General features: G+C 40.9%; 1 protein-coding gene and 1 long non-coding RNA gene across 6 annotated transcripts in view; one reads left to right on the forward strand and one right to left on the reverse strand.

The window, feature by feature from the left end:
* Positions 1–4224, reverse strand: part of RAF1 (Raf-1 proto-oncogene, serine/threonine kinase) — an 80845-nt gene extending 76621 nt beyond the window's left edge. For 2 of the 5 annotated variants that reach the window (XM_074879736.1, XM_074879729.1), the window contains exon 1: positions 4029–4224. In XM_074879736.1, the coding sequence (XP_074735837.1) occupies positions 4029–4079 (51 nt within the window). In that variant the 5' untranslated portion in view covers positions 4080–4224. The remainder of the gene's footprint in view (positions 1–4028) is intronic. The other 3 variants (XM_074879737.1, XM_074879732.1, XM_074879733.1) reach the window with 3 other exon arrangements.
* Positions 1–21708, forward strand: part of LOC141947960 (uncharacterized) — a 49759-nt gene extending 28051 nt beyond the window's left edge. Inside the window, exons 3-5 of the long non-coding RNA XR_012630314.1 lie at positions 17445–17569; positions 20157–20323; positions 21161–21708. This is a non-coding gene — a long non-coding RNA (uncharacterized LOC141947960). The remainder of the gene's footprint in view (positions 1–17444; positions 17570–20156; positions 20324–21160) is intronic.
* Positions 21709–24528: the final 2820 nt, after the last annotated feature.

Here is a 24528-nt window from a genome sequence, read left to right on the forward strand (position 1 = left end):
GGCTGCTTTCCAGCCTCAATAATACTCAATACGCAACGCATTCAACATGCTCCAGCAATCATTCTTTAAAATAAGGCAAAAAAATAAAGGACACCATACAAAATGAACTCTGCTGCTACCTTAGTTAATGACTTCAGAAACCAGTAAAAGTGAGTTGTGACCTGGATCTTTGGAAGGCTAGTCCTAACTCTGCTGTACTGGTTACGTGGGCCTAAAATATAGCAACAGGTAAAGGTGGCAGGGGTAGCGTAGAGGTCAATAAACACTGCTCAACACTGTAGATCTTGAACTACTAATGTTTCTATGACCGTCCAATAACCAAAGGATTTTGGTAGCACACTGCAGTCTGTGCACACATTTAGATTGTTGTCCGTGCCAGTCTGGGTAGTACCTGCTGCTGACAATAGTGAAAATGTGTGCGGAGACACCTGCGCTACGTTAGACAACTCTGTTAACAAAAACTTAGCTGACTTCTGTGAAACATTTATGGCTACATACAACTAAAAGAAAAATACAGAATAATAGATGGAGTTACGTATAAAGACAGTAAGCTACATTTTAAAGCTGTCTGAGAACATGACACCTAATACAGACTATACGTCCAAGTGGTATAGATAATCATGCCCACTTGACATTTCCAAACATAAAATACTGATTTCTGTTGCTTGTTAATTTGCCAACAGATTGTTTGGGCTGTAAATTTTCATGCTGGGTCTCTGCCCTAAGGTGATTGTGTGTGCATGTGTGTGTGTCCATATGGATAAAATAGGAGAAATCAATTGCTCAAGAAGGAGAAATAGTAAACTTTACTCTGTTAAGCATTTTCCAAGTATTTCTTTGAAGCCATAGTGTGCCCAGTCTTTCAAGCAAGTGCTTCGAATTTGGTGATTTGATTGCTTTGGTTAAGGATGTGTCTACTGACATCTTGTAGACTGACAAAGTTCCCCTTGCTGGACATCCACTGGTTTTATTTAGAGGCTGAATTACTTGTTCATTTACAGTCCCTAGCAAACTGACATAATTAACAGAATGGGCTTCTACATGGGCTGCAAGGGGCCAAGACTGCACGCGTTATTCTTTCTCATGCTGGAGAGAGAGCTTAAACGTCAAAGCCTTGCAACTTAAACATCTGCATCAAACCTCTCAACAAAGTTTTGCATGTTCCCCAGAGCATACCCCGTGATCACTGTTTGTGCTTTCAAAGACATGCGATAAAGGCAGAACACAACGCCCAGACTTTCCACGAGACTTTTAATACATTTACTCTTTACTTAGAAGGTACATCAGCAAGAAGATAAGATGAAGAAAGAAGATAAGTGATATTCCTATCGCTTGGTTTCCTCACTACATTGAAACAGATCTGGGACTGTGCTAAGTGTCTTTCAGGTTTCTACAATTGTTTTTTGCTGACCTTGACCTTCTTTTAAGTGCTCCTAAACATCAGTTTATTTTGACATCATTCTGTCCTACAGTTATGTTGGTTCTTTCTGGTACAAAAGCCTGCCTGTCTCTTCCTCTATGCTACTCAGAGCTTCCTGTGAGCTTCAGTGAGTCTGTTTAGGTTCCCTCACCACTCATGGAAACTGTGTGTCCTTGAGCAACTTACTTAGCCTCTGCCTCAGTCCCCCATTTTGGAAAGAAAATATTGGTATTTCATGTCCCCTACCTTTTGTCTTAACCTCTGGTTCAGTTATAAGAAAAAGTAGGGTAGGGTTTCATACAACACATGTAATAACTTATTTTTACTGAGCGTTGAGAGAAAGGATTTCACAAGAATGTGGACACACAGAGGGGAGAACCTGGACACACATAAGACTGAGGTAGTTAAGAGCAGTTACGGTTCTGAGGCAGCTGATGACCTTAAGTCAGGCAGAAACTCCAGACCTTCCTGTGTGCTGAATGTCCTGGCTGACACAGGCTTTGATAAAGGAGGATATTATTGCTTTTCTTGCAACTTCTGACCTGCTGCCAGATATTGTCCAACTGTGGACAGTCATCAAAAAGCTTGGGATTTTTTTTTTTTTATCAGAGGATATGAGTGACTGTTACTTCCTTAAAATGAATTCCAAATAAATAGCTGAAATATATTAAACCTCAGACTATCTAGGAAAAAAAATGTAAAACCTAAATCCTTGGGGGGTGAGTTTGACAGTTTTCTGTTCTAGTGAGAAATTCAGCCTATTCACTCATCCTTATTAAATAGAGGCTTCAAATAATTTGTTCTGTAGCTGAAACAATAGTTAGATGAGGTCTCACGGGAGCCTAGCAGGGCCAAACAGCAAGAAGGTGAACCTCTGCTCTACGGGTACAGTGCCTGGCTCAACGGTGCGTGGATCCTGCCTTGGCCTTCTGGCTACTTCATAACGGCCGGGAGTCCGCACACAAACTCTGCCCCGAGTTGGGCTACATCAGACTCACCGACTTGGTGAGCTGTGTAGGAATAGAGCGATGTGTTTGGTTCCTTTGTACTCCCAGAATCTCTCACTGTCAGGTGCACTTAATCACTTAATAAGTTGCAAACCTGATGTTCTGCAAAACTATAAAGGAATGTGTCATGTTCACCTACATAAGTAACAGGCATTTTGCGTATTTACTTTTGGGTGGTTTATGTTTAGAACACACACAGCCTGAGACGTGGTGAACCAGCTTCAAGTGCCCGCCTGATGGTTCCATTAGCTTTTTCCTCTGCTGTAAATAAAAATATACAGGTTCAAAATTGTTCTGCAAAGTTAATGAGGGAAATGAAGAAATGTAAAGTAGCAGTGCAGTTTTTAAAATATTTGGATCGTGTCTTTTAAATTGTTGTAACATTTCATTTTAGCTATATTATTAAAAAATAATTAACTTACATAAAATGCTGCATGTGAAGTACTTTCAAGGTCACACAGTTGGGACAACAAAGGTTTTGTCTTAGAGCATCGGAAGGAACACCAACAAAAATACCCATGCAGTTTTAAATAGCCACCTTAATATCGGCAGAAGATCACTTCTGGGTTTCTTTAGAAGGCACGGTGTGAGCTACTGTACTTAAGATCAAGAACCAAAGCAAATCTAAAAATTGTGTAACACACAAGGCCAAGGAAGTAAGGTATTGAGTCCTATTGCTCCATCCACTGCAACAGACTCCATTGCAGCAATGCATTAAGAAACTGAAGTAAGAGGTAAGACAAGGCATTGCAATATCTCAGCAACATGAAACAGGGCTGGTTCAGGTACACAGAGCTGAACTTTCAGTTTAGTATGAAGGAGCAGAACTTCGCAGCTCTCATGAATGCTAATGAGTCCCATGACTAAACTGTGGCATACTTGGAAAATGCAATCCGTAATACACATAATCTCAATCATCATTTGGAAACTTCTGACCTATATGCAAACTTCCAAGGAGCTACCACTGCAGATACACTATCACTGCAATTATGGGTAGCCATGGAGCTCTAGTATTGTGTATATATAATACATTGTTATGCAAACACACATCTACTTTTAAACCTCAGCTTCACAGTCATCGTGGTTTTAATTTCAAAGCATCAAAAAGGAGGCTGAAATAAAGTCTCCTGCAAATAGACCTCGATCAAATCTAGAAAGAATTTTTACAAACAATTTGAACACAGGCAGTCTGAAACCCTAAAATGGAACCGTGCTGGTCAGGAACGGACAGTCACAACAAATGTTGCACTTAAAAATGCAACTTTGTACTTGTTAAAACAATTCTTGTGCCAGTTTAATATTTAAATAGGAAAAGACAATTTCAAATACTATTAGATTTTTCCTCAGACAATGAGGAAATTCCCACCGAACTCTTTACATGAGATTCATAAAATGCCCCTTAGAAATAACACTTGGGTTTTTCTATCTGATCTCAGACTAAATAATTTAACCTTGTGAAGCAGGTCCAGCAAGTATTTAATCCCGACCCTTTAGCCTGGATTCACAGATTCACTAATCTTCCATATGCCACTGTACGACTAAAGGCGCTGCAAAAGCTGTGAAAATCATGTTCCCCCCAACCCGTCCCCCCTGAGACTCACCAGAGCCTGAAACTTCTTCCCACAGCCAGCGAGCCTGCTGGCTGGCACCATCCGTAGCGGTTTCGATCCGAAGGAGCAATCCAGAGGCTGAGACGGGACAGGCTGGGAGGATGTGTGCAAACAGAAACCAGCTGCACCTGGGGTTAACAGTTTTCAGGGAGAGCAAAGTCAAAGAAGCTGAGACAGTCAGAATGATTTGCCTTTCCGAAAGGCTCTAATGCATTCTTTGTGTTAGCAGAAATACCTGGACCCACAGGCTGAACTCTTGAGTGTCACATGGGTGACAGAGCTAAAAAAGGCAGACCCATAGGCTTAATTTAAACTCCCCCAATATGTTAGTGTTTTCCCCTGAGACTGTTTATGTGCCTCTTCCAAACTTTTCTACAGTTTTCCTGGAATTTTAATATCTCACTCTCTTTGGTTTCATTCTTTTTCACTCTTTTATTTTTAGATTCAGTATTTCACAGTGGTCTGTAGAGTCTGCTTGACGCCAGCAAATGTAACTGGATCCCAAGTCCCTGCAAGCCAGGAATTGCAGCCACGATCAGCATGCTGCCGAGAGCGCAAACCTTGGCACTGGTCAAAACCAAATAGTCTGAATCCTCTATTTATCTTATGGCAGGGCTTGGGAAAGGAGGCAAGAAGAGTTCATCAGAATGTAAAGAATAGCTGGGAAAGGTTAGGGGTAAGTAAATAGAAATCAAAGATGCAAATAGGTCTGTTCTACAACAGATTTGTGTGACCAGACTTCCAAAAGCAAGAACAGGGATTTACAAAAAAACAGAGATATTTCATTCTCTAGTAACCTAGTAACAGGACAGGCATGCACAGAGCAGATTGCCTTCAAAAAAGGCTTGTGTCAGCAAGGTTGACTTTAGTGGAATAAATAAGAATAGGCTGCTTGGCAGCAGGTCACTGCCGACAATAATCTTACAGGTCAGATTTTCCAAGTTATGATGGCTCGTTTGATACACACCTAACTGCAACTACCAGTTCTGTTCAGGATTAACATGGGCCACCACCTTCCACCCAGCCTTTGGTGAGTAGGTGTCAGGTTTTTACCTCACTCCTGCACGGTATGCAACTGGAATATATCTGGTCTCTGACACTAAGGAGCTGAATTACCTTGCCTGAACTTTTTAACTTTCTGTCACTTCTGGCCCTTTCTTCCTGTAGCAGAGAACAAAATGAAGGATTGCCAGTTTATCTGATTGAGAAATTGTTCATCCTAACTATTCTAGGATCTGTAACTGTGGTAACTGGTGTCTACAACGGAGTGTGACTGCTTCATGGAAGAAAAAACAAGTGTATTGAGGCGGTTATTTCCCAAAGGTGACATGATGAGTCAGCAGCAGAGCCCAGATTAGAATACAGTGTTCAGACTGCCCATCCCATATGCAGCTCACTAAACCACTGTTCCTGCTGCAGCCTCCAGGGAATAAAGTTCATTTAGCTAGGTGGTAAATGCTCAACTCCTGCCCTCACACTTCACCTTGTTATTTATCTAAGTTTTGGCAGGTTTAATTGTTTGTTGCCAAGAAAGAGTGCAAATCAAGGAAAACAGAGAAAACATTGGTCTTACCATGGACCGAAGGAACAGCAAAACTTCACTTGGCAAGAACAAGAACACTGGTCTGCCAATACATTGAATATGTAGATTGTGTGTAACACTGAAATTGCTTGAAAATTATTTTTTTTACAAGGCAACTACTCTGTCTCTTCATAAGTAACAAATGCAGAGTAAAAGAACTGTAAAGCAGAGATCTTGAACAGAGTAACTCATGTTATCTGTCAGTTTTCTCCCGTGCGTAAAGAAGGTTCTGTGTTTTGGAGTTTTTTTATTCCTGGCACATTTAAAACTGGTTTTGGCAATTATGTAACATGAGCATGTTTCCTTGGCATAGATGGTATTCGGTATTCATATTTGCTAAACTAATTTGAAACTTGGACAGCTAGTCTGAAGTAGTTCTGACAGCGGTAAGTGATGCCACTTTACATACATGCAGGAAGTGTTCTGCCTTCAGTGGTCAGCTGTGGCATGAACTGGGAAGAAATTGTAAAAATGTGCCCTCTGTCATCTCCTGCTGTATTCTCATCCTCTCATTTTTCACTTACTCTTTGTATCACAGTTCCTCTTGGTTCTCCTTGATCCTCCTAGTTCATGGTTAGCCCTTCATTCTCATTGTCCCAGTTAGCAAACTCTTAAAAGGAAACACAAGAAAACAGATTTTATTTACCCCCAACACTGAATATCACACTTTTTAGTAACTGCTGTTGCCACTGTGATCCTTCAGTGTCTCATCATGTCAAGCATAGCTAAAGTGGAAAACTTACTAGTCTCCCATATTGATGCAACTTCTCCATAGAGTTGTTCTTCTCATCAAGATTTTTCCTTAAATAACCCAAAGCCTTAGCTTTCTCTTCCTGCTGCTGGCTAGCAGCCTGACACACCTACTTGAAAATGCTTCAGATCATGGCTTAGTGATGCGTCAAAGATTCTTGCAATTTGTCCATTGGCAATTTGCCCCTTGACTTACTCTTTTTTGGTTTTTAATTGGCAAAGCAGTAACGTTGATTTGTTAAGGGAGTTTCTGATCTGCTATTTATTTTTTTCTCTTTTCTAACATTCAGGATGTACACAGATTACATGAGAGTGTGTGACCTGACACAGCAGTTGTCAGAGAGCTCAGAAGTATTAAGACTGTCTCAGAAAGCTCTCTGCTTGGTCCACAGGGCTTGGAGAAGGTGCTCAAGGCAGAAAGTCGGGTGAATGCTGAGGATGGGCTGGTCTCTGCGGAACTGGAAGCAGCTATGGACTATCTACCACCAAGGAGCCTCTTGAGGTTAGCACAACCCAAGATGTAATTAGCATTGAAAAGCAGGTGTGACCACTGGGGCAGAAAATGTGTGACACCACACTGGGCTCTGTCAGTGGGGACAGTGAATCTTCCCTGCTTGGGAAGAATCCTCCATGAGAAAGCATGAATGGCCACCATACAAGCCCTTATAATGTTGAGACCCAAAGTATAATTTCGGTGTATATATTACATCCTATTTATAACTTACCTCACTAAAAGTGATTTTAAGGGTGGTATGTGTTTGTATACAGCTTTGAATGCACATGGCAGTGCTTTTTCTATGATGGATGGTGCAGAAATGATTGTGCTGGGCAGAAAATGCAGCCAGGTATTCTAGGAAGCCTACATGGTAGCCTCAGGCAGTTATAAAAACAAAATGGGGTGCTGCTTAGACGGCTTAACAGTAAGGACTGAGTTACCACTACTGGTCATGATTCATTGACTTTTTGCATTTCTGTCACCAAGAAATATAGCGGAGCGAGTCCCTGAGAGCAGAACACACAAGAAGCCTTAAGCTCTCAGCATGTAAATATTTGTAAAGCAGACAGTGAGTCCTATGCATTAGGGTAAACATAAATTCTTCTGTTTTATTCTCAAATGCAAGTGTATTTTATTCAAACCCTAATTTGTGTGCTGTGTGGCTTTCACTAATAAACAGTTTCTTTTCAACTAATCTCTAAAGAAAGATTGCTTCCTACTACCCTGACGTGTTTTCTGAAGGCACGTTGCTGTTTACTTCATTAACTTATTCTTTCTTTTTTTGGACATGGTAAAAACTGTTAATCGAGGAATCTGTATTGTGGAGAAGGCAGATTTTAAACCCAATGATACGGAAATAATTGTGGAATGCATTGATAACTTAAGTTCAAATCCAAAGGTTTTTATTCAGTCCTGTAACTTCAAAGAGAGCAAATTTAATTATGTTTTTGAGAGGAGATGAGAGTATCCATGCAGTCTAACTTGCAGTACCTACATTTGGGGTCTCTATGGAAAGAAACAGACTCTCATTTTTCATTTGAGTTACTTTCTAGAAGATCTTGTATTGCTCTTTTGAGTAGAGAGTGTGCCAGGATTAGCAGAGCCAAACCATTTTACATTAATTCCTTCAATGTGAGGATTTTGCTTTAGACTGAGAAGGATGTGATCTCCTCTCTCTCTTGTTTCACTGGGAGTGAAAAATTACACGTCTGTCAAATGTTAACCAGATTCAGATCTCTGAGCTAGAGTGCTGTTTTGCTTAATACATGGTTTTCATTGACACATTTTTTAAATCCAGTTCCAAATCATAGCTGACGATGTGCCCGTCATTTATGCCATCACCCAAAAAGCTTAAATATCTACTTTCATAAGTATTTCCTTCATATAAGGAAATAAGTATACCCCTCATTTCTTATGGATCATGATCTGAACTTATCAATAGACTGAACATTTGTTTATAACATGTACTTTGTAATTCCTTTGACCTAATTGTTCATGTGCAGAGAAATTATCTGAATTAGCTGTAACAGGTTCGGTGATGAAAAAACATTGTATATGCAAAGAACATTTTCAAGGAGCTCAGTTTCCTAGCAATACCATTCTGTTATTGACTTGGACTTGCTTCTTGAGTGTTGTTACAGTATTTTTACTTGTTTTTTTTTTCTCACTGTTTTGGGTATGATTTATGGTTGCTTATCTAGATCAGTAACCCAAGCCCAAAGCAGGCAAGTGCTTTCAAAATTGCAGGTACACAGACTTAGGCAGGGCAGACAAGCAGATGCCTGGATGTCTGTAGCAAATAAGAATCCTGGCTACAGTTAGATATGTCACTACTAAAATGAGCAAATATGTTATTCCAAATAAATTAATTTTTAGATGATGCAATTTTTTACAGTGCTTAAAGATTGTATTTTTTTCTCAGAATCAAAGTACTCTATCTGGTCTCTTCTTACATCATTCTTATCTTCTGATAGACTTAACTGAATTCTCCCTGTTGACTAAACTATGCCTTATGCCCTCATTCTTGTGGGTTAATACTCAACAAAACTAAAAGCAAAATAACATTAAGAAAATCCTGGATTTCTTACAGAAATTACTGGCCTCTTTGATATTCTAAGATGATATAATAGTTAATATTTTGTTTGCCTTACACAGGCTCTCAAAGCTCTTGAAATCTCCATGTAATATATGTTGCTTTACAGATGGAGACACTGAAAACCAGGAACCAAATCTGAGCAGGGGAGTGAACTCCCATATGACTATTACATCATTTAGAAGTATCACCAGCCTCTCTCTTTCTTAGAAGAGAACAGTCATGCCACATTACTAAATAGCAAACTAGATTTTTTGTGTGTCTGGGACAGATCTGAGTCTGAAAATGATAGCCTAAGACAATGCAGAAGTAGTATCATTTTGGAGAAAACAAACTCTTTCATTTTGTTTACCTCATAAAACTGATGACCAGAATAATTCTGATGATTCTGATAATTCTGAGTGAGCTAGGGTGTCATGAGTTCATTCACGAGTGCAGCAGGAAGCACTAAATTGTTGGGCTTCATAAACTGCCCTAATAGCACTTCAGCATCTCAGCAGAGGCAAAACCAGGGAGAGGATGCCAGAGTCCTCCGAGTCAACAGTTACAGCTCGGTTATGATAAGGACTTGTGGGAGAGAATTCTGGGTTTTAGTCTGAGACCTCCACCATCATGTAACCATGGATGAATTCTCCATGATACCATTAATAACATAATCAAATAATATAGTATTGGATGTTACACTATCGACATGGTCAGCATACCATCCAAACTGCATGGAGCAGCAGTAAAGATACACAGATAATTAGGATTTTGCAAAATATGTCCTAGCTGTGTATGTATGGTAGATGCAAAATATCATTATTATAGATGCAAAATATTATTATTATAGGTCCTTTTAAGTAAGCAGAAGTTTCATTGAAGACAGTATTGCATAATGAGTGGCACACATACTTAGATCAGGCCAGGATTTCAACTGAAATTGTTGCAACAAGGTCTTTAGACTTTCATGGCTGTTCATTCTTGCTTATCCCATATAGACACACATAGGAAAAGCAACCGTAAAGCACATTTACCTTCATGATACAGGTCAAGAGCCAGGATGAGAACAAAGACACTCCTTGGTGCTGATAGCAACTGCTTTGTGGTTGAAACTGGAACCTTGATGCTCAGTGCCTTTTTATGTGGTAGGGTGGGAGGAGTGCCTGGGCTCCATGTTCTCCTGTTATCAGCTGGGAGCAAGTGCTTGAGTTTCTCTCCTAGTGGAGACTGACTCCTGATGGGGCTCTCTAATTTGTACAGAGGGCTAAAAAAGCTTCTTGAGTAAGTTTGCTTTGTAAAGGAGTTTGGATTCAGTGTCCTAATTTTAGGAAGAAGAAAAAACAACAATAAAAATCAAGTCAATGAAAACAGCTTGTTGGTTCTTTATATATATATACACACACACAGATATATACACACACATATATATAACCAAACATATATATATGTCCTACATTAATTGCAAACCAAACAGAACTGTGCCAAGGTATTAGTAAGAGAAACTCAGTAGATATGACTTCTGTTAATTTATCTAGTTTCCCTCTCTAGAGAGAAAGTGAGACTACGGAAACTCTACTCCAAATTAAATTGGCAGTTAAATTTCAGATCTAATCATTTAACTGCTTAGTAACAATAATAACTTTATTTTTTGGAATCTTATATTCTAACTATACAACTACAGACAGACCCTCATTTGCATAACGAGACAATCAGGGCCACCACTGACATCTCAGCACAGTGCTTCTCGCACAGATTCATAGCTGGAGAATTTGATACAAAGCCATAGACTCTCTATTTTTTTAGTGTGACTTTAATGAGGTTCTGTGTCTTGCCCAGCACTTTCCTTAAAGACACGAGAACGTGGGAAGCGGAGCCTTTCAGTGATGAAAAATTGCAGAGAGGGTACGTTCTACAGCCACTGCAAGAGTAGCATACAGATGAGAAAAGGAACCTTTTGCAGCTTTTGAGTTCAGATGAGCAACAGCCTGAAGTTTTTTTGGTCATCCCTTGCTATTAACCATACAAAAAGTAGAAGATCCTGTAAAATAATGAAAGAAACTCTGATTAGAGTGAGCTTTCTCTAAGCTTCATGAAAAACAGAGCAGAAAAACAACTTGGGATATGAAAAGCCTCTGATCATTTTTCATGTTTAGATTATTTCATGCTAGTGACAGCTTGATATTTCTAATGGTGACTGTAACTGTAAAACATGACTTCGGGTCTAATTGTGATGCTTTGAATCTCTCTGCAGAATTTCAGTTAAGGTACCTCAAACCGTTCCTGAAGTTCTTCAGACAGATGAAGGGTACCTGGGAAACAACTGCACATGCGTTCAGCCGTGCTAGTTACTTTCTAGTAAGAAAAGTAGCACTGAGCTAATAGTTTCTGTCACGGGTAGGGTTAAATGAGTTTCACTTACACATCTTCAGTTGCTGTCTATGAAGCATGAGTCAGGAGGAACCCTGCTTGACTTTAGCCTCTCTGGGGAACAGGGAGACTTGGCAGTTCAAGGAAAAACTTGTTTATAAAATGAACAAAAGACAGACAGATTGAAGCAGTCCTCCACAATGTCACTTTTAGAGTCACTTTTAAGATCAGAAACGCGCTGTAGCTGAGCCTGTCACCTGCTCTCAAGTCTGTTTACTGTACACATTACAAAGTGCAGTTATTATTGCTTGCTCTCCTTCTCAGATCTGGGTGTACCTTTTCCAAAGACCTTATGGAAAATGCCTAATGTAAACCTAGCTTTGGCCTCTGAAAGTCTGTCAGCTTTCTATCTATTGTTCAGCAGAGCACTGGTTATCTGACACTGCATACCAGGGAGGTTAAGTGAATGTCAGCTCCTTTAAAGGCACAGGTACCTGGAGCACTGAAGATTGAGCCTGCCCTTCATATGTGGTTACATGAGGTCTTTTTCAAAGTCATTATCCATGACTCATTATATTACCTAAACGGTTTTGGCTATTTCAGTCTGGGTCTAAATTCCAAACGACACCTACCCTTAAGGCTTTTTATATAAAGGTAACTGGGCTCTTGCATATATGGTAAAACATGCTGATGCGCTTTGCATATTTTTCTGCTCTTCAGCCAGTCTGTCTAACAAGGCCAAAGACATGCTGCTGACTCAGGCCCAACATCTCTTACAATTTGTAGGAGTTCTGTGTCTTCAGCCAAGTATCCAGAAGAGACACAGGGTAATTCATTGGTGAAAGAGGCACTGTGAAGTACTGAGGGCAACTACCAAACCAGAAGTGAAATTTTAACTTTAGTTAAATTGGAAAACTCTTTAACTTAGAGGTGTTCCTGCATCTCTGAATCTTACATGTTTCGTATCCTCTACATTTATGGTATAGGCAAAGAGCAAATAACGGCAACAGTTGAGGTTTACCTTGCGAAGGGAAACGCACAGCCCCAGCCAAGCTAGCATGAGAGCAATGTGACCTTTAGAAATCAACCTAATTTTTGCATGCTCAGTCTGTTTGGTTTAGGGGGCATTCATATTTCTCCCATACCTTCTTCTTCACACAGCTGTAGAGATACTCAGATAGGAGAGCTTTTGCACCATCTTGAGGAAGGAGCTCTTTGGTTTATATATCCAGATTCTCTTTTGTGCAGATAAGCTCAGTGCCGGAGTGCTGACTGTGCGAAATCTGATCCCCCGTTCGTGGAGGCACATTCACACCAACCCCAATAAAGCTAGAGAATCTCTGAAGAAAATGTTTCCCAAAGCAACCCTAACCAGTCAGGGAGAACCGAGAGTCACTGAGAGCTGATTCTCCTCAGTCCAAACAGACTTTTGAAAAGGTGGCTGAAGTTGATTAGAAATTTTTAGTAACCAGAGGGCATCATTTTTTATCATAACACTAAAGTCTCTTTCTTTCCTACTCCCACTTTTGAATAATTCACAGCTGAAAACTCAATTCACTTGGTGAACATGAAAGTTGGCCTTTGATCTAGAACTAAGCATGGAGAGCTTTGACCCAAGAGGAATGTATTTATTAAAGCTAGAAACAGTAGAAGCAAGGGTGTTAAACTGACTACAAAAACTGCGTTTTTAAAGGCTACTGCCTGAGTTTGCTAAGGTTGTGTATAAAGATTCAATTTATGGATAAAGTATAAAATATCGTATTTATTGGAGCTATTTCTTCTGTGCAGTTCTTCCCAAAATCAAGAGTTAGGTATTCTAATAATTTTCATTTATTAACAGCTTTTGAGCCCCTTTGCTCCCCTTGCCAGCGGTAGTTCTGTAGCTGGCTAAGTGTCCTAGGACATAGGCAGCCAAGGTCTGAAGCTGAGGAAGCTTCCAGCCCCTGCATTGTGTTAGTCACCTTTGAATTCCTTCCCAGAAGACAGGGATCCCTATACAGAGGGAGATGTCGAAAAGCTTCAAGGGAACAGTTTGAGATACAAATATGCAGATCATCATTCTGACATCATTAAACTCCACTGAAGATTCAGTGATGTGAATGTACAAATTCAATGTGGCTCAACAGCTGTTTCATCCTAGGGCCCCAGTCAGGTTAATTTACTTCTGGGTTTCCTTCTGGAATTGAAAGGAAACTAGGGGACATTTTCAACCTTGAGAGATGGACATGAATTGTACCAAGTTTGTCCTAATACTGCTCTAGTAGTTCTCACATCTTCAGATGCCTAAAGGCAGGAGATCTATACCTTTGGTGCCATCCTATAAAGACACAACTGTGGTAGGCTGCAACACAGCCAACTATTTATTTCATGCATTTCCAGCTGAGGAAAAAAAACGAAACGAGAATCACAGTAATCTCAGGCCAACCACACAGGGCCCAGAGCTATGCAATGCAGGTTTGAGCCAGTCTGCACCAGCTCGTCAAGGAACTCGGATCCTTTCCTGGTGTGGTACATAAAGGCAGCATCTCCACTGGCTGGAAGCAGTCTGGCACAATGTGTCCAAGTTTCTATGCTACCATCACAGCCAGTCCCATCCTCCTGCCGAGAATGCAGAGCAGCACAGTACACATTACTATACCGAGCAGGAATTGGGTTCAGAGGGGTCTCGTGTTGCTCAGTTTTACAGTCCCGTGTGAAACTGGTGGTTTAGTATTAGTCCATTTTTTTATCGATTGGCTGGTCTAATGGGATTTATGTCTTTCACCCATGCTGTCTGAATGTACCGAGAACCAGAAAAATCAGTGACAGACTCCCTGAAACAACGTACTCCCTGAAGTTGTAGTCTCCCTTCTCCAAATGTCTGCTGTCCCCCTTATTCCTAATGGTTATGCAGAACATCATAAACAGTCACCAAGTGTAGGACAATGTTGCACAGAATGAGCTAAAATTAAACTGTCCGACTTGTAAAGCTGTACTAGTTTAGCCTGAGAATTTCAGTGGAAATAGTTTTTGGCTAAGGACTTTATATCTGGTTTTGAAAGAGCTTCCAGTTCCCTGACTGTGAAGCCTGACCTACGGCCAAACTCAGAGCTCCAAATATCCAGCTTCTTAACTTTTAAGTCAAAGAATCATTCTATGTATACATCACTGTGACAAAGCAGTACAATGAAAAACATTGAAAACAGTGCTTTTCCAAAGTTTTGCAAGGAAGATTATGGAGGAGATGATTGCTTGTGGCGAGGCCAGAACATGAACGAAACAAGCCTGCTGAGCCCCTCATGCTTACCTCCAGTTACCCCCTTGCAAAACTCCCACTGCTGGGCAATAGTCAGGGCATTTCCTAACCACCACCAAGTGACTCTGGGCGTACGATGACAGTTCTGTTGAACTTACTTTCCCTAATGAAACAGGATGAGTGACGTGAGCCTACAAACACAGCGTATGGGGCATGAGAATATTGCACAGCCAGATGTGACTCATGGGGGATCCCAAGAAAATGGAAGGAGCCTCTCTGAAATAGGTTACGGGTAGCTACCCATACTCTCTTCAGCTTCATTCTTACTTTGCCTGTTAGCTGTAATAAAACAACCAAATGCCTTTAACAGATAAATTATGCATTTGGGGACACTGGCCTACTTGCATTTACATAGAATTGGGGATAACAGTTTTGTGTTATTCTTTGTTGTTTAATAAAGGTTTGAAGCCTATCTATGGTAAACTGCTTAGCAGTGAATGGGTACTTTTAATATTCAGAATAAGGATTAGAAATCAGAAATAGTAACTGAAAAAGACCTTCCAATCACAAGGATCCAATATGGATAAACTTGAGATTTTTTTTAGAGAGTCACTGCTGAGACAGAGAAACATCTGTAAGCGCAGATGACTTTAAATGAGGCTGTACATCTAATAATAGATTGCCTTCTACTAATTGCAAAGCTGTAATAAACCTAAAATACAAATGTTCCTATTTTCTTGCCCAACAAAAGATATAAGATGCTGTACTGATATGTCAGTACCACCCAGTACACTCAAATTTCTTCCAAGATTATTTTTATAGATGCTTCTCTGACTCCCTGGTGAACAGACAAAGTTTTTCGCCCTTGGGAAGTCTGAACAAGGCTTTAATTTCTGTCGAAACAGAACAAGTCAGTCTGGGATCTTGCATCATATTCTCATTGTTGCCATATTTCCTTTCCTACGCACATCAGTAGCAATTTGAAAATATTAGTTAAAGTGTCCGCAGCTTGTATGGGGAAAGCTGCATTGCACATCCAGACTCATACAAGTTTGACTGGACTTTGACCCCTTAAGGCAGTCTGCTATAGTAACGGTGCGATCTGATGAACCCATTCCCAGCACATCAGATCTGGGATGCAGCAGGGGCTGGTGATCAAGTGAATGGGGACTACATGCTATCCTGAGCATATGCTGTATCATTTTGGAGATTGTATTCATTCTCTGACTTAGAACACGCATTCTGCATGGACTTACATTTTTTCCAGTGGCATAGTTTCAGATTTGAGTTCAACAAGAGGACCGGTGGGGGTAAATCCTGTCCTCTCTCCTCGTGACTCAAAGAAAGTGGCAACTTCCTATGTATTCTTCCATTGAACATTCAGAATGCTAAGGCCAACAGTGTGATTTTGGTTGCCAGGACCTCCTAAACAAAACACTGACACTCTTGCATTAATCCAAGATTTCTGGCTCACTTTTAGATTATAGACCAGCCTGGAAGGAGTTAACAATAATTTCCCTGCTGCCCAGCAGCAAATTCTCCTGCAAAATATCTACAGGTAGCTAGAAACAAATACCTACCAAGGTATATGAGCATGGGGGCATCTGAAACCCTCTTCTGCAGCTAGCAGGCATCTCCTCTGATGGCCAAATGTAAAGTTACTAATGGTTGTGGCAGCGTCGGATGGAGGAAAGGGGTTGAGGGGTTGAATGTCGGAAGCCACTCTTTCAGATTACTTTATTCAAATCCTGGATCGTAAAGGTTTGTTAACGCCTAAGTCTTTCTCAGAACATTAAAAAAAAAGCAAACTAACACTAGAGTTTCAGTGCTGTGTTCACTGGTAGTATGGGAGTGCTGGAACTGGCATGTCATGGCTCTAGACTGAAAAACTCCAACTACAAGGATATAAAGAACATGTGGAACCTTCTGCAGCCAAGTGCTTGCAATCCATAAACCACAAACTGTATGTGGGCTTGTGGAGATGAGAAGCACTGCAATTCATTAGTGAGCACAGCTGCACATGTAGATAGAGGTCTCTATATCCTAAGATGTGTTTGGAGCCTACGTAACTGTATCGTGCATGATCCATTGCCATGGTACAACTGGCTGAGCTGTTCTGAGGGACACAGATGCTGTTCAAGACATTGTCATAGTTGTGCTTATTGAGCTGTAGAATCCATGACCCAAAGCATGTGTATGTGTAATGAACTGTGCAATGAGGCCTGGAAAACAAGCACAAAGATTTATACCTTTATACCTATACCTCAGCCAGTGTAAAGAAGTTAAAAAAAAAAAAGGTCACTATGAGAAATTGAGCTGTTTATCATATTTTGCTTCTCAGCTGCAGGGAGTCAAGCCTGATAGAGCAGCTGGTGGCCAAACAACTAGACAAAATAAATACCTGGTCACAACAAAAGTACTACCAGTAAGCAGTTAACATCTGATTCTAAATTAGAGCTTCTTCTTGGAAGTCATCCGTGAACTGTCCCCTCAACAGAAGGTTACAGTGTGCCTGTGTATGATGTAATTGCTCTGGCACTAACAACCTGCTGTGAACTAACTCTTCTGGGATTATTTAATTCACAATAACCGGGTTACTGAGTTAATCTGTAGTGTTGTCCAAATTAGGGCATAGAACTAGAAAGAAATTCCTTGGACCTCGGGTCCAGTCCTCCTCCTATCACCAAAAAATTGCTCATTATCGATTGCATGATGACCTGCCATCTCAAATTCATTCTTTTTTGAATCCGTCCTGACTCGGTGGGGAAGCCTGAAGGATAATCTAGGACTAGTATGAACAAGGCTATCTCCTTTTTCACTGTGTCAGCTGATAAAAGATTTGTTTGTTCATTAATATCACCCAGTTGAAAATATAAAATTTGACTCATTGTTTTGCTTTTTAGGCTGTCCTCTTTAATATTCAGATGGAAATACGTTCATTCAGCTGGTATTGTGCAAAACAGAAGATAGTGAATATGCAGAGTACAACCAAGTTGTAGTGACTTGACTTTGAATTGCACAAGTAGCAGTAAGTATTTGAAAACAAAATTTTAAAGTATTTTTGTAATGGGAGCCTCCATGAAGTATATGCTGAATGGAATAATTCTAATACCTACATCTCTAAGTTTTGACAATTTACATTTTCTGTCATTTGGTCTGCTCCAATGAGTCACACCGCATAATCATACTTAGAATTATAATAAACTTGAAAGGCCAGCAATGGTGAACACTTGGTATTTATAGAATGGAGAAGTGATAACTAGTACTTTCAATGTAAGAATTTAAGCTTGCTGAAACTTTTCCAGCCGGGACAGTTTTCCACCAGAAAATGTTGATTCAGTGGAAACTTATTGGGCTATTTCTGGTTGGTCCTTAATCTTAGCATCTCTCTTTATGCTGATGTTGAAATGTATCCTGCTTAATTGATACTGTGGATGACTCCTTCTTGCTCATTTTCTCCTTCAGCTCGGATCCAGTAAAACTGTAGGTCCATCTTTGGCACTCTAGTGCTGTGCTGGTAAACATGTAGGTACAACTTTTTTTAACAGTAGTTTCAAGTACTAAGGTTCTTTTTTTACCAAAAAGAAACTTACAGATATGAACACATGGTTATCACTGCTACATCCCTTCTCAGTCCAGATTATTTTCCTCCATTTACTGTCAGCTGACATGACCCATAGTGTATAAATCGGATTATCGCCGTTTATATCACTAGAGTCTCCCACTGTTAAGTGGCTCCTGTGCATTCTGAGAATACCACTATCCATCGTTTTGCTTCCAGGGCAACCTCTCTTTGTGTTTTGCATTGCCTGGAGTAACTCCTAAACATGATGAACGCTGTTGCCTGGCTTCTTGTGAATCTGAGCAAGGTCACGTCACTCTGGTCTTCAGACTTTGCTAGCTCCCGTGTCTGTTTAATATTGTAGCCTAAACTTCCCTTCTCATTACTCATCTTTAATCTTGCTTCAGACTGTCTCAGGTTTTACTTTGCCCTGCTACTGCTTCTGTTGCAGTGCTAGTTGCTTTTGTCTCTCTTTATAATCACATCGCATTGGATACAATAGCTGCCTCCTGTGCGGCTTTCCTGGGCCTCATTAACTCATGCTGAAGTTTCATATTTCAGATGCCAGTTTAAGGCTTTGGTCATAATCTTCAAAGTAGTTAATGGATCAAGCCTTAGCTACATTAAAGGCTGAATTTTGATCTGTGAACCATCATGACATCTGCATTTCCTTGGGGCAATGTAGATTAGAAAGCCTAGGAGGAAGTGTATGAAAGGGAGGAACAAGGCAGTCGTAACTGAGAGAAGCAAGTGATGGAAAAACTATTCAGAAGATATTCTACAGATCCAGACCTTTCAAAATTTAATCACTCCAAACATTGATTTCCCCCTCTATCCTAGCAAACAAACAAACAAACCAGCAACACCTCAGCACCATCATTAAAACAAATTCTGAGTAAATTTTTTTCTGGAAAGCTACCAGAAAGTCTGCCATAAAATTGTGCTTTAAATGCAAAGTTCTCAAATAGCCAAGTGCTAGAACAACGTTTCTCCCTTGTCTTCAGTTGTGTTGCTGCAGTCACAGAACGCCTCAGTGTTAAGAGATTGTTTGTATGAAGCAGAATCAACAACAAAAATTAATGCAAAATATTCAAATAGAAACAATCAAATGCAGATGAGTAGTCTCTTCTTCAAGAGGGACTTTCTGTGAAGCTGATGATGAATATAGTACACAGTTTATTTTTGAAGATAAACCAGACTTTTTCATTCCTATTCTAAGCTGAATTAGTGTATTTCAGGCTTAGTGTTTATCCAAACACAAAAGTCCCACTGGTTAATCTTCCATGGAGGTTTCAACCAACTCAGTTAAATTGGTATAAACACTTCTGTAAAGACTCTTAGTTTAGTTTATGTCAATTTGTAATCTGTTTATGGCAACCCAAAATAAGCTATTCTTATACTTGACTACAAATGTCAGCCAACTTCTTGCACCGATTTTGACTAAACTGATTTAAAATAGACCCCTAACATAAACTAGTGTAACTTTTCTGTAAACTGGAAACTTTCTTTCGTAAACTGGAATCTTCAGTGTACTGCATGTCACGTCCTCCCTCTTGTGGCTGACACCAAGATTCACAGCGCTGGGGAAAGCACATTAAAGCCTAAAATGGATTAGGCTGTCCTTAGGCATGACCTGGCAACAGGGACAGTAAACTGACAATTATTTTGGTATTCAAAGATATATAAACACAGTTTTACAAAAAGAATAACAAAATACTCGAAGTTGTTAACTTGAAAAACAGAATTTATAATTATTTTGGAATAAAGTAACTACTAAATTATCAGTAAATATTTCTGTTAAAATTACTGTACTAGTAGTAATGTACTATACTAGTAGTATAGTTTATTACTATTAGTATGCTACTGATGCTTGTGCTCTGGGAAGGTACTAGAAAAGGGAAGTTGGCAAGGATGGATAACCAGGAATTGGGGGTGTCTTGTTTGAGGTAGGGACAAGGAGAGAAGCTCCAGAGGAATAAGGCTTGAAGATCTGCGAGATGGTCTGGAAACTACATTTCTAAACTGAGTGTCCCTTTGCATTCTCTGGTGGTAGACGAGTGGCTGAAAAGCTGCAAAGGAGACACTGAGTGTCTGCATCTTTGCCCCACCGCAGTGATGTGGCCTTCGTTTGCAGTGGCGGGCCGTGCTGGCCTTCCGAACCTGCTCTGCCCATTCAGATACTGAAGATGGAAATACAAACCAGCGTGACTGGTGGGTGAGGTAAGCTGTGCTTCTCACAAATAGCTGAACTATATAAAATAGATTCCTGCCTTTACTTGGTCCTTGTCTGATTGATTACCTGACCTAACTGAGCAACCATTAGGTGATTTTCAGCATGCTTAGGGGGAGGCTTGAAGTTGCCAGAAGGATCTCAGTCCTGCACTCACAGATTAATGTAATTGTTGTGATTACTTTACTGACATTTTCCCTAAGTAGGCTTGGTGCCAGATGAGTCCTCTATTCTCTTGCTCCATCCTGCCAGGGTAAAGCTGTCACTTACATTCAGGCACAGCGTTTGCCTATTGCATATTGTACGCATTTCGAAGTGCAAGCTGAAAGCTGGCACCTCTCAATTTCTTCTCATTAGAGACTCAACAATCCTGTCTTGTTAGGATCCACCTCTTCCATAAGAGCACCAGGACTGAGGAACGTAGTAAAGTTTATCTAGAGGTAGGGAGGTTCAGGACATGGGAAGGGAAGAGGAAAAGCACTACATAATACTTGTGCAGTTGAAGTGCTAAGGCTTGGACAACTGGCCCAAGCCAGAGTTGACCTATAGATGACTCCTGTATATTTTATAACAGATAACCATTGTGCTAGTAGGTATTGTACTAGGTTATAACTAACCACCTATACTGATGTAAAAAGTGCTAAAATGTTGAAGTATTGAAGCCTGAACAACAGGCCCCAAGCCAAAGCTGCTTAGTATGTAGTCATTAACAAAATATGTATGCTCATTAATGAAAGATGTAGCTTAGATATCATATACTCATCACTGATGATGAATGTAATGGAAACTTGTCTATCCTGAATGTATCTTTCTTCTTCTTTGCATAGAGGCAAGTTAACAAAGCCATGAAGACAGCTGTCCAGCCTTGGGACCAGACATGTGGCCTTGTTCTAAAAAGAACATAATAAATTAGATAAGCAGAGAAACTCCCTTAGCTTCTCCTTCGAGACCTGGCCAGGCTCTGGGGGAATTTAATGTGAGATTGAAACCAGATGTTCAGCTGAAAACAAAGGTGCCAGTTATTCTGGCTTGCTGATTTTTGGGTATATAAGGCTGGACCTGCTCACGGCGACTTTGGATGCCTCAGCTACGGGTGGAGGCACCGCGTAGGATTTCCCACTTGCCGGGAAAGGCTCAACAAATCCTCGATGCAACCGGGGCTGCCCAGCGCCTGCGGGTCTGGATGATGGGAACGTACGCAAGTGGTGATGGATCTTTCTTAATCACTATTCTCTCTCTCGGGTAGTAATGATTTGATGCATTACCCTGTGTTTTCCTATTTGTTTAAGTGCACTGTTCTGTCTTTTCTTACTGTATGTTTTCTGTATTATTCTGTTATATTATTTAGTTATTTCTAGTAAAATACGCCTGCTCTTTTCACTCTGGTGTCTGAGTTTAATTGGTATCCCTAATCAGCAAAACAGCAGTGGGGAGGAACTCCTCCTGTGCCCCTAAGTCTGGGGTTAGCATCTCAGGTCATCCACAAAAAGGTAGTTGGGGAAAAGACAGGTGCTGGCAGAGGAAGCAGTTCTCAAGGAGAGGATGGGACCTATAAAATTCCCCCCTTTGATATGCCAGTGGAACACACTAGCAACTCATTTACCTTGCCTTACCTACGGTAGTGAGGCAGCTTGTGGCAGAGGCAGCAGCTGTGTGACCAGGAGGGCATCTGAGATAGCTGGGAGCTCCTGTGCCAAACGGGAGACATCCCACACCCGTGAGCAACCATGGGACAACATGGGCATTAATGGGAGGGGCTACAGTACGAGCCATGCTAGTAAGTCAGCAGTTAGCTGAAGTTTATTTCCTATGCTGCTAGAATCTAATGTAAATTAGAAGTGAACACTCAGTGAAGAGTAGCCTGGATTTTCTTCAGTTGCTTGGTTCTCAAAATGCTGACCAGCCAGCACTGGCCAGTATTAAGGACTTTCAAGGTCATTGGTGCTCTTTAGAAGCATCACCAGATTGGGTTGAACAGTGTGCTACACAGGTCAGGAGCGGAGCAGACCAGAGCAGAGTTGTCTTCCAGCAGCCCAAGCAGTCAACAGAATTCACTGCACCAGTCAAGTTGGGCATTGCATGGGTGAATGCAAAATAATCATAGTGCAGGATAAAGTGTTTCTGTTTGGCAGCAGGGTTGCTGGAATAATCAGAGATCTGAAATCTTATTACTCAAGATTTCTTCCAACTCTATTTTCAGTTATGTTGTCACCAAATTTTGGATTTTCTAAACTTTGTAGGATCTGTAAACAACTTCAGCCTAGCAAGGCTGTGCCCATTGTCAGGGAGCAGCAAGCACCAGCTGCTCCCTAAGGGGCAGGGAGCCAGAAGCCGAGTGCAGTAACACAGCCAAGGTCCAGCCCCACGCTAACCAAGGAGGCCAGACCCAAAGATAGCAGCTAGGCTCAACCATGAGTCCGGATCATCCCACAAATTCACAGTGATGAGACAGGACCAACAGGTCAGTCCACAAGTCAGGGCCAGGATCAGGTCTCCTGAGAGTATAGTGCAGTGACTGCTGGGCAGGTCCATAGTTAAGAGGCAGATCCAAGGTCAAGCTGGGAGGTCAATCCAGAGGTCAGGACCAGAGAGGTCCATGGCCAGGTACAGTCATGGCTGAGCAGTACTCCTGCAGCATAGTTTGGGCCAGGACTGAAGGCCCAGGGCTGTACTTAAGTGGAGCTCCCAGGCCCATGTACAGCAACTGTGGGTGGAGAAACCAGGGGAGGCTGGTCAAGGCCAGCATGGTCTATTAGTGCCCTCAGGGCCCTGAGACTCTGTGTGAAGAGTGTAGGTGACCTCTAGCAATGCCCTCAAAGAAAATGCATAGAGAAGAATAAAGAATTCACATGGGGAAGATAACTGGCTGGGACCCCAAGGAGTCTGGAAAGATAAAGTGTGTATTGGCAAAACTTTTCATAGCACATTTTGGAGAGAGATGGTCAGGGAAGAGAGAGTTTATGCTTGTCAAACACGTAAGGAGTCAGTTTGGCTGCAATCTGCTCAGGTTTCTGAAAGCACTGGGCTTTCATTATGCAGAATCAGTATTTGCCTGGTCACCCAGTGGTGATTCATTGTAGGATTCAGCCCTGAGAGGAGGAGAGAGGGACACTGAATTCAAAGTGATCCTGAGTTCCCTTTGTCACAGTTATTCCCATTGCTTATTAAATTAAATGTAGGGTGGGAAAGCACTTCAAGAGAACAGCTAGGCAAAGGATGAAGCACCTCTTCCATACTGAAGGCCAAATAGGTCTTTGATGACCAATAGTAACAAATTATTATTGTCATTCAGTAACAAGATGGAAAAAAATCACGTGGCTATTTAGCTTTATGATGGAGTTGTACATCTGGCTTCATAGTTCGGGCTCCTCCTCTCTGATCTCAGTTATTCCTCTGTGTTCAGGAACAGTGAAGTGACAAGTGTCAGGCAAGGAAAGGTGACAGTGCAGAAGTTATCCTTGCTGAACAGCAGTGGTATAAGGTATTCATTGACTGGACATAATGCAAACTGGACAAAAGTGTTGCAAAGTTCATCTTTTTAACATGTATTAATTCAACCCACTGACACAGACATTTTGGACATCCTGTTCACATGGTTTGCATTAAAGCATTATGAAATCCCAAATTCTGGTGCCAGATGGTTTTGGATTACTTTGCTTGTATAAAGGGTTTAATTTGGGTGCATGGAAAATGTAAAATATTCTGGTAATAGTTTTAGCAGGACTACATAGTCTGCATTTGATTTATTCATCAACTATGCTATCTGCCTTCTGCACGTTATATTCCGAGCCATGATGAAACTTCAAAACATGAATTCAAATTTACTGACTTCCCAGAACAGACTATGCTCTGTAAAATGCTTAAAGAGATTGACGTGAAAGGAAATATTCCTAAAGACCCACTATGCTGAGAAACCACACAGTGAATAAAAATAGCCCTCTCTTTCCGAATACATGTCTCCTAAGAATGCATTGAGCCTGGTCCTGAATGTGAAGCGAGAAAAGAGAGAATGGGTAAAGGTCAAGCATACAGCTGTTGTTCCTGCCAGTAAGCATTTCGCTTGCTTTACTTGATGAGCTGAATGAGCCTTTTAGCTACTACTAACAGGGATCACATTTTTCAGACGATCTTTTCTTGGTGCAACAGATGAGCACTAGGAGTATAAATATGGAGTTAACTTGAAATTAGATCTGTT

The sequence above is a fragment of the Strix uralensis genome, chromosome 10 (assembly GCF_047716275.1).
Source record: "Strix uralensis isolate ZFMK-TIS-50842 chromosome 10, bStrUra1, whole genome shotgun sequence".
NCBI lineage: Eukaryota > Metazoa > Chordata > Aves > Strigiformes > Strigidae > Strix > Strix uralensis.